The sequence below is a fragment of the Pimephales promelas genome, chromosome 5, assembly GCF_988280905.1.
Source record: "Pimephales promelas chromosome 5, fPimPro1.hap1.1, whole genome shotgun sequence".
NCBI classification, from domain to species: domain Eukaryota; kingdom Metazoa; phylum Chordata; class Actinopteri; order Cypriniformes; family Leuciscidae; genus Pimephales; species Pimephales promelas.
In genome coordinates, this window is record NC_142773.1 from 20,715,132 (window position 1) to 20,729,071 (window position 13,940).

At 36.0% G+C, this 13,940-nt stretch overlaps 1 protein-coding gene across 3 annotated transcripts in view; it reads right to left on the bottom strand.

The window, feature by feature from the left end:
• pard3ab (par-3 family cell polarity regulator alpha, b) overlaps positions 1 to 13,940 on the bottom strand; it is an 86,433-nt gene that overhangs the window by 56,715 nt on the left and 15,778 nt on the right. For all 3 annotated transcript variants that reach the window (XM_089131108.1, XM_089131109.1, XM_039694821.2), the window contains exons 2-5: positions 13,247 to 13,348; positions 3,170 to 3,353; positions 2,871 to 3,052; positions 1,508 to 1,651 (exon numbers count right to left, since the gene is read on the bottom strand). In XM_089131108.1, the coding sequence (XP_088987234.1) occupies positions 1,508 to 1,651; positions 2,871 to 3,052; positions 3,170 to 3,353; positions 13,247 to 13,348 (612 nt within the window). The remainder of the gene's footprint in view (positions 1 to 1,507; positions 1,652 to 2,870; positions 3,053 to 3,169; positions 3,354 to 13,246; positions 13,349 to 13,940) is intronic.

Consider the following 13,940-nt stretch of genomic DNA (forward strand, 5'->3'; position numbering starts at 1 on the left):
GAAATTTGAAAACAGTTTAATATTTGTACCTTAATATTTTTGTGAAAGATGTGATAACATTTTTTTCAGGACTTTCAGAAAGTTAAAAAGAACACAATTTATTTGAAATGGAAATCTTTTGCTACATTATAAATGTCTTCACTGATCAATTTAATGCATTGTGCAGAATAAAATAGTGTATATCGTACCGTAGTGTAAATCAAGTTTTGAGTTATGTGGCATTATGTAAGAATTTTGATACGGAAAATCAAATGTAATGGTGCACTCTGACTACCTGTGGGAATGTTACTAATTTAAATAAAAGTTTTTTGGACATTTTCCTGTCTCAAGATTCAGTGTGCTTTGCCTTTAAGAAACAGTCCCTTCGCATGTAAACTGAAGAACAGTGGTTTTGCTGTCAAGTCGAATATAGCCTCCCTCATACTTTAATAAGAGCCAATTTACAAAGCCTGCATTGCATTGTGACAGATTCATGAAACAATCTGTGCTAAAAATGTGCCGCAAAATTTTTTAAAAATTTGGCCATCTTTCCTAACACTGGGATCTTTCTGAAGAATATGGAGAGCAGCAGGCAGCACACACAGCCAGAAAAAAAAAATACTGAACTTTCACACATTTTACTGTTATTTTCTCTGGTGTTTAGCAATAATAGGATCCATCATGCTTTCCGCTGATTACCAAACCATGACTGGCCTACCAAAGTATCTGATCTCCCAATAGGAGACACTAAATCAATGACATCGGATTTTGGTCGGAAGTCAAACGTTCATTTTTATAGCTTAGCTTCAATTAATTATTTTTGTGTACTCGACAGTTTTAAAATGTAGAATGTAGAAACACGACCATCAAAATTAAGGCTGCACAATTAATCAAAATAAAACTGAAATCACGATATGATATGGCAGTGATATCAAATAATAAAATAGATAAATGAGATGCATGTTTCAAGAGTTATTATTATTATTATAATTTTATAGTCATACTAATATCTCAATTTTTTGTTAAAAATGTGCAGCCTTACAAACAAGCAGAGCAAACCTGGAGCTTTATGAAGCATCAGAACAATTGCAATTACATTTTCATCCCAAAATATATATTTATTTTTGAATAATTTCTAAGGCTGTCAAACGATTAATCGCGATTAATCGCGTCCAAAATAAAAGTTTGTGTTTACATAATATATGTGGGTGCACTGTGTATAATTATTTAAAATATATAAATAAATACACACATATGCATGTATATTTAAGAAAAAAATATGATTTATATATATAAAATATTTATATTTATATATAATATAAATTATATATCAATACAGTACATACATGAAAAAAAATCTTAAATATATACAAGCATGTGTGTGTATATATATATATATAAAATAATTATATACAGTGCACCCACATATATTATATAAACACAAACTTTTGTTTTTGGATGCGATTAATCGTTTGACAGCCCTAATAATTTCATGATATATGGGAATGTGGATTATTACTGTCCCAACCTGTTCTTGTCGCTCTAGCCAGCAGTCCACCATGGGATGATTGGCGCTGAGTGAGGAACGGGCCTTCTCACGCTGAAACTCTTTCTGATTGGACCACTTCCCAGCATCACGAGGAAGACTACGATATGTGTCAACACTTTGGCCCTAAAGAGAGAGTGACAAAGATATATAGAATATTATCATATTCTTAGCTCCCTGTTTGATTCTCTTCTCAGGAAACTGTTGTAAAGAAATATATAATAATTATAATAATAATCCAAATATAGATGGAAGGTCAGATTACAATTTAATATACTAGTAACACACATTTTTTTTGGTACTGCGCTGATAGATAAGAAGAAAAGGCAGTAAATCAATGGCTAATACTCCAGAGGAATAACGGAGATGAGAGGGAGAGTGAGTGAGCGAGTGAAATCCATAACTCATTGTCTGGAGAGTTTTATGACTAGCATTGACATAAGCATTACTCTGCTAAAAGGAGAGAAGACAGAGAAATGATGGTCACATCAGCAAACGCATTAAATGAACTCACACACGCACACAATAAATTTAACAAACAGCAGCACAACATTCTCTGCAGTCACATGGCTTGTTTTATAGAGCTCATACCGTTTGTGAAACGTGGGGTTGTGAACCCTTCAGCAATGACAGTAAATATTCATAGAGTTGTCATAAAGGGTGATGTGACCTCTGCCACTAAAGATGACAGATTTATCGGATATGATCTGAGAAACGACACCAGCAGGAACCCAATGGCCTCAAAAGCAGCAAACATTTACTACCTACCTCTAGATATCTTGACAACCCGTGTATGAACATTAATAAGCACCAGAGATGAGCATTAAAGAGGTAGTTTACACAAAATACTATGGCTTCATTTACCCTCATGTCGTTCCACATAAAAGAAGATATTTTGAACAATGTTTGACTGTTTTCTCTATACAATGAAAGTAAATGGGGTCCAAAACAACAATGGGGCCAACTGACTTTCAATGTATGGACAAAAAAAACAACAACACTGAAGAGTATTTCAAAATATCTTCTTTCGAACAAGAATGTCTTATGATATGAGGGTGAAATAATGATGACAGAGTTGTAATTTTTGGGTAAACTATCCCTTTAAAAGGCCTGTTTACACCAAGGACGAGAACTATAACAATGAATAACCGTTTTAAGAAATGAAGAGTTTGGTTCCAAAACGCAATAAATCCATTTTGACGAATTTGAGTAAAACTGTGTTTTCTTTACCAAGAAAGTGGGAAAATGAAAACATTTACAGTGCGTGCCTAAAACAAACAGGATGATATTGTTCTTGGTGTGAACAGGCCGTAAGTTATTCATGTTCTCCACAGCCGCTTCATACCTTTCTTTCTAGGCTGTTGGTGCCGGTGGAGAAACGTGGTTTGAGGAAGCCAGCGGTGGTGGACCAACGTGTGGGGTTTTTTCTGGAAGGTTCTTCAGGTTGCGCGCTCGACTCGGAGAAAGACATCGCTGTCAGGTTCAACATCGCCGGGTCGCTACTGCGACGAACATGCAAAGGCATGTCTGTGAGAGAAAGGAGACCAATGAGTGACACAAAAAGCCAAAACTTCCACAGAAGTGGCTCATATCAAAGTTTCAAAGACCTAGACTAAACTATCAGATTGTGTTTCTGTCTCTTACTGGTTCGAAGTGTGGATGTGGTGACCTCTATCTCGCTGTGGGGCAGGTACGGCTGGAAGGCAGATAGAGGGGTGGAGGTGGACGGCTCTCCAGAGAAGATCTCAGGCGACTGTGTGCCTGTGGAACTCGCGCTGGTGCCATCACCTCCGACATGAGGCTCTTGTTCTTCAAACACCGCAACCAACTGCATAGAGAAACACAGAGACGGAAAGAGTGAGAATGATGCGTTTACATTTAAGAGAGTTAAAAGTAAACTTAACAATAAGGATGGTCCTTTTCTCCAAACTCAGTGAGAGAAATTTTTCAGGCCAGTCACTTCTTGTTGTCTCATATCAGTGTTGCGTTTCCACTGAAAATCATATAAAATAATAGACAGGAGCTTTTCAATCTTAGAAAATAGTATCGATCCCAGAACGGCGTTCAGACAGTTCAGAAGTTCGCTGAACTTAATACAGTTCAGATCACTCAGCACGTTGTTCGTGGTTCGACTTGTCGTGACTGTTTTCCAAGATGGCTCCTGCCTGTATACGCGAAGTGAACTGTCTTCATAAAGTATCTTCTTATTAATCGGTCTGTACACTTACAAAGTTCTCAATGCTTCGTTTTGCATGTATGGACTCTCACTATGTTACTGTGTTAGTGTGGGGCTATTTTGAGCCTTGTTAGTGGTATAAACTCGCGATTTCTTTTTACTTAGTTAATGCCCCGATTACTAGCGTTAAACGCTAAACAGTTTTAAGAGATAAAACTCTTGACATTCGATTATCATGAAAACAAATCTCAGAGAATGGTTGATTTGGTACCAATGTTTTATTAGACCAAAAGGTTCATTTTGCGCCAGAGTTCTCCTTTATATATTTGGTTTTCTGTGATGTATACTGCACTGTAAAAATATTGTTGGTTTAAAGGGATACTCCACCGGGTTTTCATATTAAGCTATGTTATTCCCTTAATTAAGACGAGCTGATGCATACCTCTCTCGTCTCAGTGTGTGCACTCTATCGCTCTGTATTGCCGCAAAACTATGTTAGCACTTAGCTTAGCCCAGTGGATTAAATATGGGCCCAAAAGAGAAGCGACCAAACACTTCCTCGTTTTCCCTATTTAAACACAGTTACTCGATTAGTGTAACTCGACCTAGGCTGGTGACACAAAATAAAACGTTGTGTTTTTCTAAGCGTTTAAAATTGATGACTATATTGTATGGCGGAATACCATAAAAAGTGCTTTAGAGCACTTCAACTTGGCGCAATAATACCTTCACTCGTGAAAAGTCCTCTTACCGGCTCCCGCTTAACTTGAAAAATGAAGTAACCTGGTTGCCTTAAAATTTTAAGTTGATTGAACTGGAAAAAGTGAGTTACTACAATGAAGGATATTGATTTAATCATCAGAAACTCAAAATAATAAGTTATCTGAACTAAAATTATTTAAGTTGATTTGACAAAAGAAAAAAATGTTGTGATAACAAATCTTGAAAATATTTGTTTTACAGTGTGCTTATTTGTCACTAAAATAATGTTGTAATGATATTAACAAATGAGTTTTGACATGTGAAATACCATAATTTTCCAACAAAAGTGTGTTATAGCTATATAGTTTCTAGATTGTTACAAAGTTTCTATTTACAAAATAAAAAAATGTTGGTAACACTTTACAATAAGGTTCAATTTGTTAATATTAGTTAAAGAATTTGGTATCATGAACTAATAATGGAAATAAATTAGATTAAATAATATTTTATTAATCTTATTCATGTTTATTAATAATGCATTAACTAATGTTCATTTATACAACATGTGACTGAAGACTATGTGACTGATGCTAAAAATTCAGCTTTGCATTACAGGAATAAATTACTTTAAAAAATATTAAATTAGAAAATTGTAATACTTTTTTTTACAATATTATTGTTATTACTATAACGACATTTTTGAACGATCCGCACATGTTTATCAATGTGACTTATCTTATGATGTTGTCAGTAAGAACCAATAGGAGCAGTTGTCATTAACTGAGATGCATTATGTGAAGTTTAATATGAAAGACAAGTGCCTTATGCTCAATGGTCTCATATCATACATCAAAATAATGACCACCAGCTTTTGACAATATAGTGCTTATAAAAACTTGATTACTCCTGACCACAGGGAGTCATGCAACTTTATGAAGTCTGAAGAGAGCTTCAGCATGTGTGTGTGGTGTCCTCATTTAGAGCAGGACACTCATCACCGTGTCCCTCAAAACACTCAAGTATTTGGGACAGAAGGAAACATCTCAGCTACAAAGTGAACATCTGGTCTCAGTTATGTATGTGTGTGTGTGTCAACATGAATGATAATGCTTCCAGCACTGGTTCAGTTGGTGGGTTGAAATGGTTGGACACACCCTGTGCATTTGAGGCTTTGACTGACTGATAGAGGTACGGGACCAATCACAGGAGAGCTGTTGAAGGGCACATTACCCAGAATCCACTGGGATGGTCCCCCCTTTGAGGCTTTTTGTGAGTACGTTTTGCAATCCAATCTTGGATGTGGGAAATCAAGCACTAAAATGTGCGTGCGTACGTCCTTTCTGCATTTCTTTAAGATGATTGCTAATGTCTGTCAGAAAATGAATGTTAATGTCTGTTTTGTGTATCATTTTTTGAGAAGGACGGTCTGGATTCTCTCAAACATGACACTTCTGGAACTGCACTCAAGGGAACCATTTGAGCGCGTATACATTATATGTATATTTATAGCTTTGCATTGTTAGCTTTATATGACCAGCAGTCAGTAAGGCTTCCAGTGTTTCACAGCAGATCTTCTGCAGCCAGAGGTTCAAACACACACACACACACACACACACACACACAAACCCATTTACCTGTGACACACGTTCCCAAGAGACAGATCTGCTCACAGCACTTTTGAGGCTTAAACACTAAAGCTTCTCTCTCTCTCTCTCTCTCTCTCTCTCTCTCTCTCACACACACACACACATTTCTAAATGGGGACACATCATAGATTTCTCGTGTTTATATACAGTCAATTATAAATATTACAGACAAACTATAAAAGTGTAAAAATAAAAAGAACAATCTACTTTATGTAATACAAATGAGGACACCCTAAATGTCCCCAAAGGTTTTGCCAGATTTACACACACACACACATGATATTTTCCCCACTGTAAAAACAAAAGGGCAGTGTAGAGAAGAAAAGGAGAGATGGAAAAAGAATAGAGATGAAGGGGAAAGATATATGAAGATGTGAATCATGTCTTTAGCTGCACTGTGTGTGTGTGTGTGTGTGTGTTTCTTGCTGCTTCAAACACTCTAGACCGCAACGAACTTTAACATTACAAATAACACTGCAGTGCTGTTATTCATAAGGGTTGAGTAATTCTTTACTGGTTACCAAAACAAACATGACACCTCATGTATTACTGATATATACACGGACACACACTCTCTCTTGCTCACACACACACACACACACACACAGTAGCATTACAGCTGGATAAGAACAGGAGCGTTGAGAAATCCCTCCATGTGTTTCACAATGGCTCTAAAAACAAGAACTCACTGACCCAAATCGCATCTTAAACATCTTCCACAAACACTTGAGGTCAACAGCGGTCCGTGTGAGCCAAGTGTGCTGACAGGAAGTTCCCAGGAGAACATTTGTATACTTCCTGTGTGGATATTCCTTTCCTGTCTTTAAAAGGTTGTGATCTTTGAGCTTCCCAATCTGTTGAACCCATCTCACTCCGACACACACACACACTCTGACCTATAGCTTAGTTTACACATAACTGACCATATGAGTCTGAACCCGACCAAAGGATAGGAGACCACAGTTCATCTTCAGCTGGACAGTTACAGCAGTAAAATCTGGTTGGATGAACAATTTTCAAAGCAACTGTAAAAAGCCAATACACACCCACACACGTTGGGTTTCCATGTTTTATGGGAACTTTCCATAATGATTTTTATACTGAACAAATATTTGATCACCTACCCCTAAACCAACCCATTACAAAAACTTTTCCGCATTTGTACATTTTCAGAAAAAAAATAGTTCGAATAACGGCCAGTACACACCCCGGGACGAATATTAGCGCGTGTATTCGTCAGTGTTTTTCAACACTGAAAAAAAAACGAACCCGAGGCGTTTTTAAAAAAAAAATGACGCTTTTACGCGTGACGTTTTACACATTGGTGTGAACACTCACATTGGCGCCCTTTGTTTAGTCACGAGGTGTTAAACTTCGGCAAATAACGCGCGCGAAATTTGTCGCGGTGTGAACAGGCCTTAAAGGCCCGTTCACACCAGGACGAATATCAGCGCGCGTATTCGTCAGCGTTTTTCAGCACGTTTTTTTGTGTTCACACCCAAGCGATTTTCGCTGACGATGAGCCAAGTGAACATGCAAATTCGAACACGTGAGCAAAAGCGGCAATTTCATTGGTCGGATAGTTTTTGACGCAGCACATCAAACTGAAAAAATGAACCTGAGGCGTTTCTAAAAAAAAATGACGCTTTTACACGTCGGTGTGAACACTCACATTGGCGCCCTTTGTTTAGTCACGAGGCGTTAAACATCGGTGTGAACAGGCCTTAAGATTTAAAAGCCGTTTTCCTCATGGGGAAAAAATAAAAATGTCCATACAAGGTCAAAAATTATTGGTTTAACTATCTTTGTGGGGACATTTGATCACACAAACACTCACTTGTTTGCTCGCTCAAAATTTTGATTCGCTCAGTGTGCAAGACAAGCCATTATTATTCTTTGTCCATTTTCCTAAAGGAGAACTTTCAAATGTGTCTATATCAACAAACCACAACCAAGCCAGATCCCTAAACCATGTAAACCCACTGTCACTGTTAACACGGTCTCTCGTGGCCCTCAAGAGGCCTGTTGCTAATGGAAACCGGTTTGTGTTTGAGACGGCCAAACCAGCTCACTGAACTTAGAGGATTCGTTCCCCCAAACATGAATAAGTTGTCATCAGTCGCTCACCCTCATGTCATTCAAACCCGAATGACTTTCATTCATCTTCGAAAAACACATTCTCAAACATCAAGAAAACATGCTTGAGCTTCCGTTTACCACAACTGATGTGTGTGTTGAGGGATGTTAATATGTGAATAAAAGCCTTCAATTTGTTCATCGTATAAAGTGGTCGAGTCCCTCAAGAAAATTTGGACTAAACCGGTCAATTCATTTAGATTAGTTTTACGATCCCTTTATACACGTTTTGAAGGGTCAAAGTGTCAGTTGCGTATAGCCGTCAATGGAGGGACAGAAAACTCTGATTGAAATATCTTCATTTTTTGGGTTTTGAAGATGAATGAAAGTCTTACGAGTTTGGAACGACTTGAGGGTTAGTAAATCATGACTTTTGTGATCATCACGAGGTTTATAAACTAAACTTAATGATAACATCTATGCAATGATTCACTGGTCATTGGTGGCAGGGTAAATCCTCGGTCACACTCTGCATGAACACACACACGTAACGGATCATGTGGTCAGAAGTGAATGCAACACACCCGGCAGCACCAATTCACAAACACTTCCTGTTAAGACGCCACCACTCACACACTTCCTTAAGCATTGAAGAAAACATCCACACAAATACACCATCTGACCAGAAGCTGCACGTTTAGACGCTTGAACGTCCTGTTATAACTGACGACCGCTTCCCGTCCGCGGGAGGACGTTATCACAGAAGGGGGCATTAAAGAGCTTTTGTGTTGCTTAATACCGGACAGAGGGCCAAACATGAGTACTGACATTGTTTTAAAACAAGCAATGTTGATTAAAGTAAAGAAAGAGTGGAGAGAGAGATGCATGTCTAGGCAATCACAGCTGAATCGTTGGTGCCCTCTACTGTCTTCTAGCGGAACTACTTTTCGTGTTTTTCTTTTTGTGGTGGCCAATAAAGTTTGATTTACACAGAAACAGTTTTTTAAGTTAAAAAAAAAACACACAAAAAAACAAAAAACAAAATGTGTTTGCAGTAAGGCACTTACAAATTAAATATATGGGGCAAGGCATTGCACCAAAATACATGTTAAATAATAAAAATACATAGGCATAAAACTGAAAAATCTTGTCAATATGAAGCTGATGTGATAAAATTGCTTATCAATCTAGTCAAGTAAAATGTAAAAACCTTTTCCATTTTTTTTCAAATACCAACATTTCATATGGTACATGCAGGGACGTGGGAACTATATTGTGAGGGGGGAGAGGGCCTTTTTAGTGTAGGTAGGCCTAGAGTAGGCTGTGTTATGTATCCTGATTGACTTTATGATTAGTTAAATCTGTTTTGCACATGCGTCACCACAGAGTTAACCATTTCAGACAGTACGGGATAGCCTGTCTCGTTCACTTCAAGTCTGTGGGCGTTACGCACAGCTCATTGTGGCCGCTCCAATCTACCTTTATTGAAATCTAACCTAGAGTAATTGACAGAATTACACAAAAATATTTAGCTAACTAAAAGTTAAAGATATTTAATAAAACTCAAGAGATGGTGGATGTGTGAAATTTCATGATTTATTTCTAAAAAATATTTTGTCACCTAAAATTTAAAGATTTTTTTGTCAGGCATGCATGTTCCCTCATATTAAATATAAAACGCATGTGGAATGATATTCTTCCAATGCTTGGACTCCTTTATTAATGGAGTAGCCTATATAAACAGACGTTTCAATATATTGGTAGGCCTATTAAATGCATTTTCTGTGAATTTATATTTCAAGTTTAGACTGCAAATGCCGAAATGCGCGCTCATTGGTCCATCAGTGCTTGTGTCAACATATATCGGAAAACAGTTGGAATGGGTCAGACATAATTCTGACCACTTATTAAGATTTGTTTTTAGTGAATGCCATTTTGTATAAATTGTATCTTCATTTCAATCAATGTTTTCATCAACAAATTGACTGGATTAATAAACAGAAGCAAATATAGACAATATAATTAGGAAACGGAGGCGCCTGGCGCGTCAACTGGAGCACGTCTCATAACTGAACCGAAAACTGACAGAAAACACTAGTTTATTAATAAACAATTCAAATGTTTAATGCATAACCCTTACTCCGTCGGGCGGCCGACGTCTTTGGGTACATGCAAAGAGAAAGTAACAGATCACAAAGAAATATTCACCCACAAGAATCACACCATTAATGCAAAAAACTGATTGTTTTCTGTGGTAAACATACTATTTTAATATACAACATTAAAAAGAAAAACCCTAACATATATGTTTTTAAAAATGTACTATTTATGAATAATTTATATTTATTTAATAATTAGTTTATATACACACACACACACACACACACATATATATATATATACACACACACACACACATATATATATATATATATAATATATATAGCATGATATAATTAATTTCTATAATTTATACATAATTCATGAATATTATCAGTTGGGAAAAAAATTTGTCGCTTAAAACGTGTTTTGCGTTTTTTATTTTTATAGAAAGTTTCTTTGAAAAAGACATTTTTGTAAAATTATACAGGTCTTTTGACCAATTTATGCATCATTGCTGAATAAAAGTATTAGTTATTACAAAAAACAAAAGAAAACAAAACAAACTACTTAATACCCTTACTGACCCCAAACTTTTGAACATAAATTTGTACATTTTTATTTCTGGCGACTGCATCTAGGCTTCAGAATTCATGAAAGATCTGCAAAAACTATCTTGGTGGACAAAACGTGTAAGTATCATAAACTTTAAAAAAATAAAAAAAAAAAATAAAAAAAGAAGAAGAAAAGAAAAAATTGGGTTTTTGTCAAGGAAACCAGTGCTGGATGGCCCACAGTGACATCATACCTGTCCTGCACCACTCTACTGGAAACACTCAAACAAGCATGACTTTTGCATCACTCAAAAGACGACGACAAATAAAATAAAAATTACCACACTAATTTTACTTTACGTTGTGGATATCTAATGTTATTAACTTACTAAAATAAAATCTAAAATTCTCAAACTAAAATATTAAATAAAAAGTCAAAAGCAAAAAACAAAAACTTTTAGTCCCAGAGAAAAAGCTACAGAAAACATTTGTTTTGGACAAATAGAAAAAATAAAATACAAGTAAATTAAGAATATGAAAGGATAAAAACCCTGCTCTAGGTGTGTACCTGTGTGTTTCGCCTGAAATGGACATTTGTTTACAACAGACCATTACACAAAAAATAGTCATGGACTGTTAATATTAACCAGTCCCAGTCCACATTTCAGCACACACATGCGAGTTTCTGTGCTTTTGTGTAATTGCAGGTCGAGTGAGTCACACTAAGCCACATTAAAGCGGTATTGTAGCACTTCCTGTTTGTGGACAGTGTTTCCTGTGACCGCAGGTGCAGTGTGTGAGTCATTCAGTTAATCTGTGTGAGATACCAGGATGTGACAATCACTGGCTGACAGAAAGGCTGGCCTTTTTATGTTAAGACTAGACACTCTCAGCACTAAATGTGTGAGCATAACTCTGATGGCATGATCTCGCACTCCTTCATGCACTAGATGTTGTGAAGTGTCTTTTATTTCACACAGAGAACTAAAATAAGGCACACACGCCCAGACACACCCACCACACCAAACACACAACTACATTCTAGCAAAGTGTCTGTGGTCTCGGTAAGCCGATATCATCTGTTCTGGGTCAGCAACATGTCGAAATGTGGAATAGACAGCGCACTGCGTGCGTTTGGCCAGAGGGGGGCAGACATTCACTTAAACACAAAGCCAGAACACTAAATCCCTTCTGGCTATTTCAATTATTCATTCATTTTGTTTATTAAATGTTTGCAACTGCTCATTTTAAAGACTCTGAATAACCAATAATAGATGCACAAATATAAAAGTTCTGTCTGATATCAATGTAATAATGAGCCACTTTTTACTCTTAGTCAATTTTACTTATATTTTAACATTGTACATGTACTACTTTTATCAAAATGTATATTTCAAATAAACTTTCTATTTATAAAAAACAAAAATATTAAGAAGCACAATATTTGTTCCACTGATAATAATAATTGTTATAAAAAATCGTACCGACCCAAATGTATTTATTTATTACTTAATAGTATGTATTAATGCATAATTGATTTAAATGGAACTAAACTAACTAAAATTAATTGTTTTAAATGTTTTATATTTTAAAATAATATAATAACATTTTATGAATAATTATAAATCCCTGTTTAACAATTTTATTGTTATATTTTTCATATATTGAGGGACCCAATCCATAGGAATGTAGAAAACATCAAGAACATCCTAGAGACTATTATTAATAAAATAATAATATTCATCAAATAACATAAATTAATTTTCTACATTATTTTGTGAAAAGATAAAATCAATTGTGAAAACAAAAATCAACAAGTGTTATTAAATTATTATAATTTTTCAGGATAACCTTTAAGTTAATCTAAATGTAAAAATAGGGTAAATAATCATGTTTATATCCAATATTTAGTGGAACAGTGTGATGTATTGTTAAAAAACTCTATCAGGTTAATAATCAATATTGTACCGATATATCATGCATATTTACTTATAATGCCTCAGATTAAGATACCAAGTTCCACACAGAATCTGCACTTATTGTCCTTTGTTCGGTTTTGCATCAGTTCATGTGTGGGCTTTAAGGAATCATCTGAATATGGTAATTATGGTAACCTGTTAAGTGGAACTGAGAGTTCTTTACTCCTACTGGTGAAGCTGAAGGCAAGATAACTCAATTTTTGCAAAACAAACACACAAAAGGAGAGAGAAATGTGTAGAATTGTCTCATTTCTCATGGTCGTGGTTGAAAGTGATGCCTCAGTCGAAAGACTCAGCCCAGGAGTTTAGAGCAGTGTGTGGATGTGTTAGGGAGTCCATTCTCAAATTAGGTCATGGTTATTGGGAGACAAGAGTCATCCGAAACCTGTAACTAAAATACATACTACTAAACCAACACACACACAGGAGCGCTGCCTGTTTTAGAAGAGAATGTGAGCAGTGTGTGTGTGTGAGAATGCGTGTCTCACTCGGTCTTTGTCATCAGCCACATCAGAGAGAACATCATCCAGGTCCAGAATTCCTCCATCGCCGTGCTCCAGTCGGTACACCTGAACCCAGTACTCTTCACCCTGAGAGAAAGACAGAGAGAACATTTTCAACTTTTGATTGACTCGAACTTAAGTGAAAGTATTCACACCCTTAAACACACACACAGACTCCATCAGATTAAGGACACTCTAATCAATGAGGAAGAGCACACACACACATAATGAGGGTTTAACTAATCAGGATAATGCACCTGAATCTAGACCATCACCCAGACAGAACAACACACACGGGTCATCATTAGAACCACTCTACACAACACACCCACACACACACACACACACACAGAGAGAGAAGAGAGCAACTGAAGTTCAATGTCACAGAGAACTATTGGACAGCAACATCTGTCAATCAAATGAAACACATTTTCCAGTAAGGAGCCTGTAATAAAAAACAAAACAAAAATAAATAAGTAATATTTAATAATAAAATCATATTTTATATAAATAAAAACAATATATAATAATAAAAATGATAATAATAATAAAAATATATATATATAATTTTCAATAACAAAATTCATAATATTTTTAGGGCTGTCAAACGATTAATCGCGACTAATTGCATCCAAAATTAAAGTTTGTGTTTACATCATAAATGTGGGTGCACTGTGTA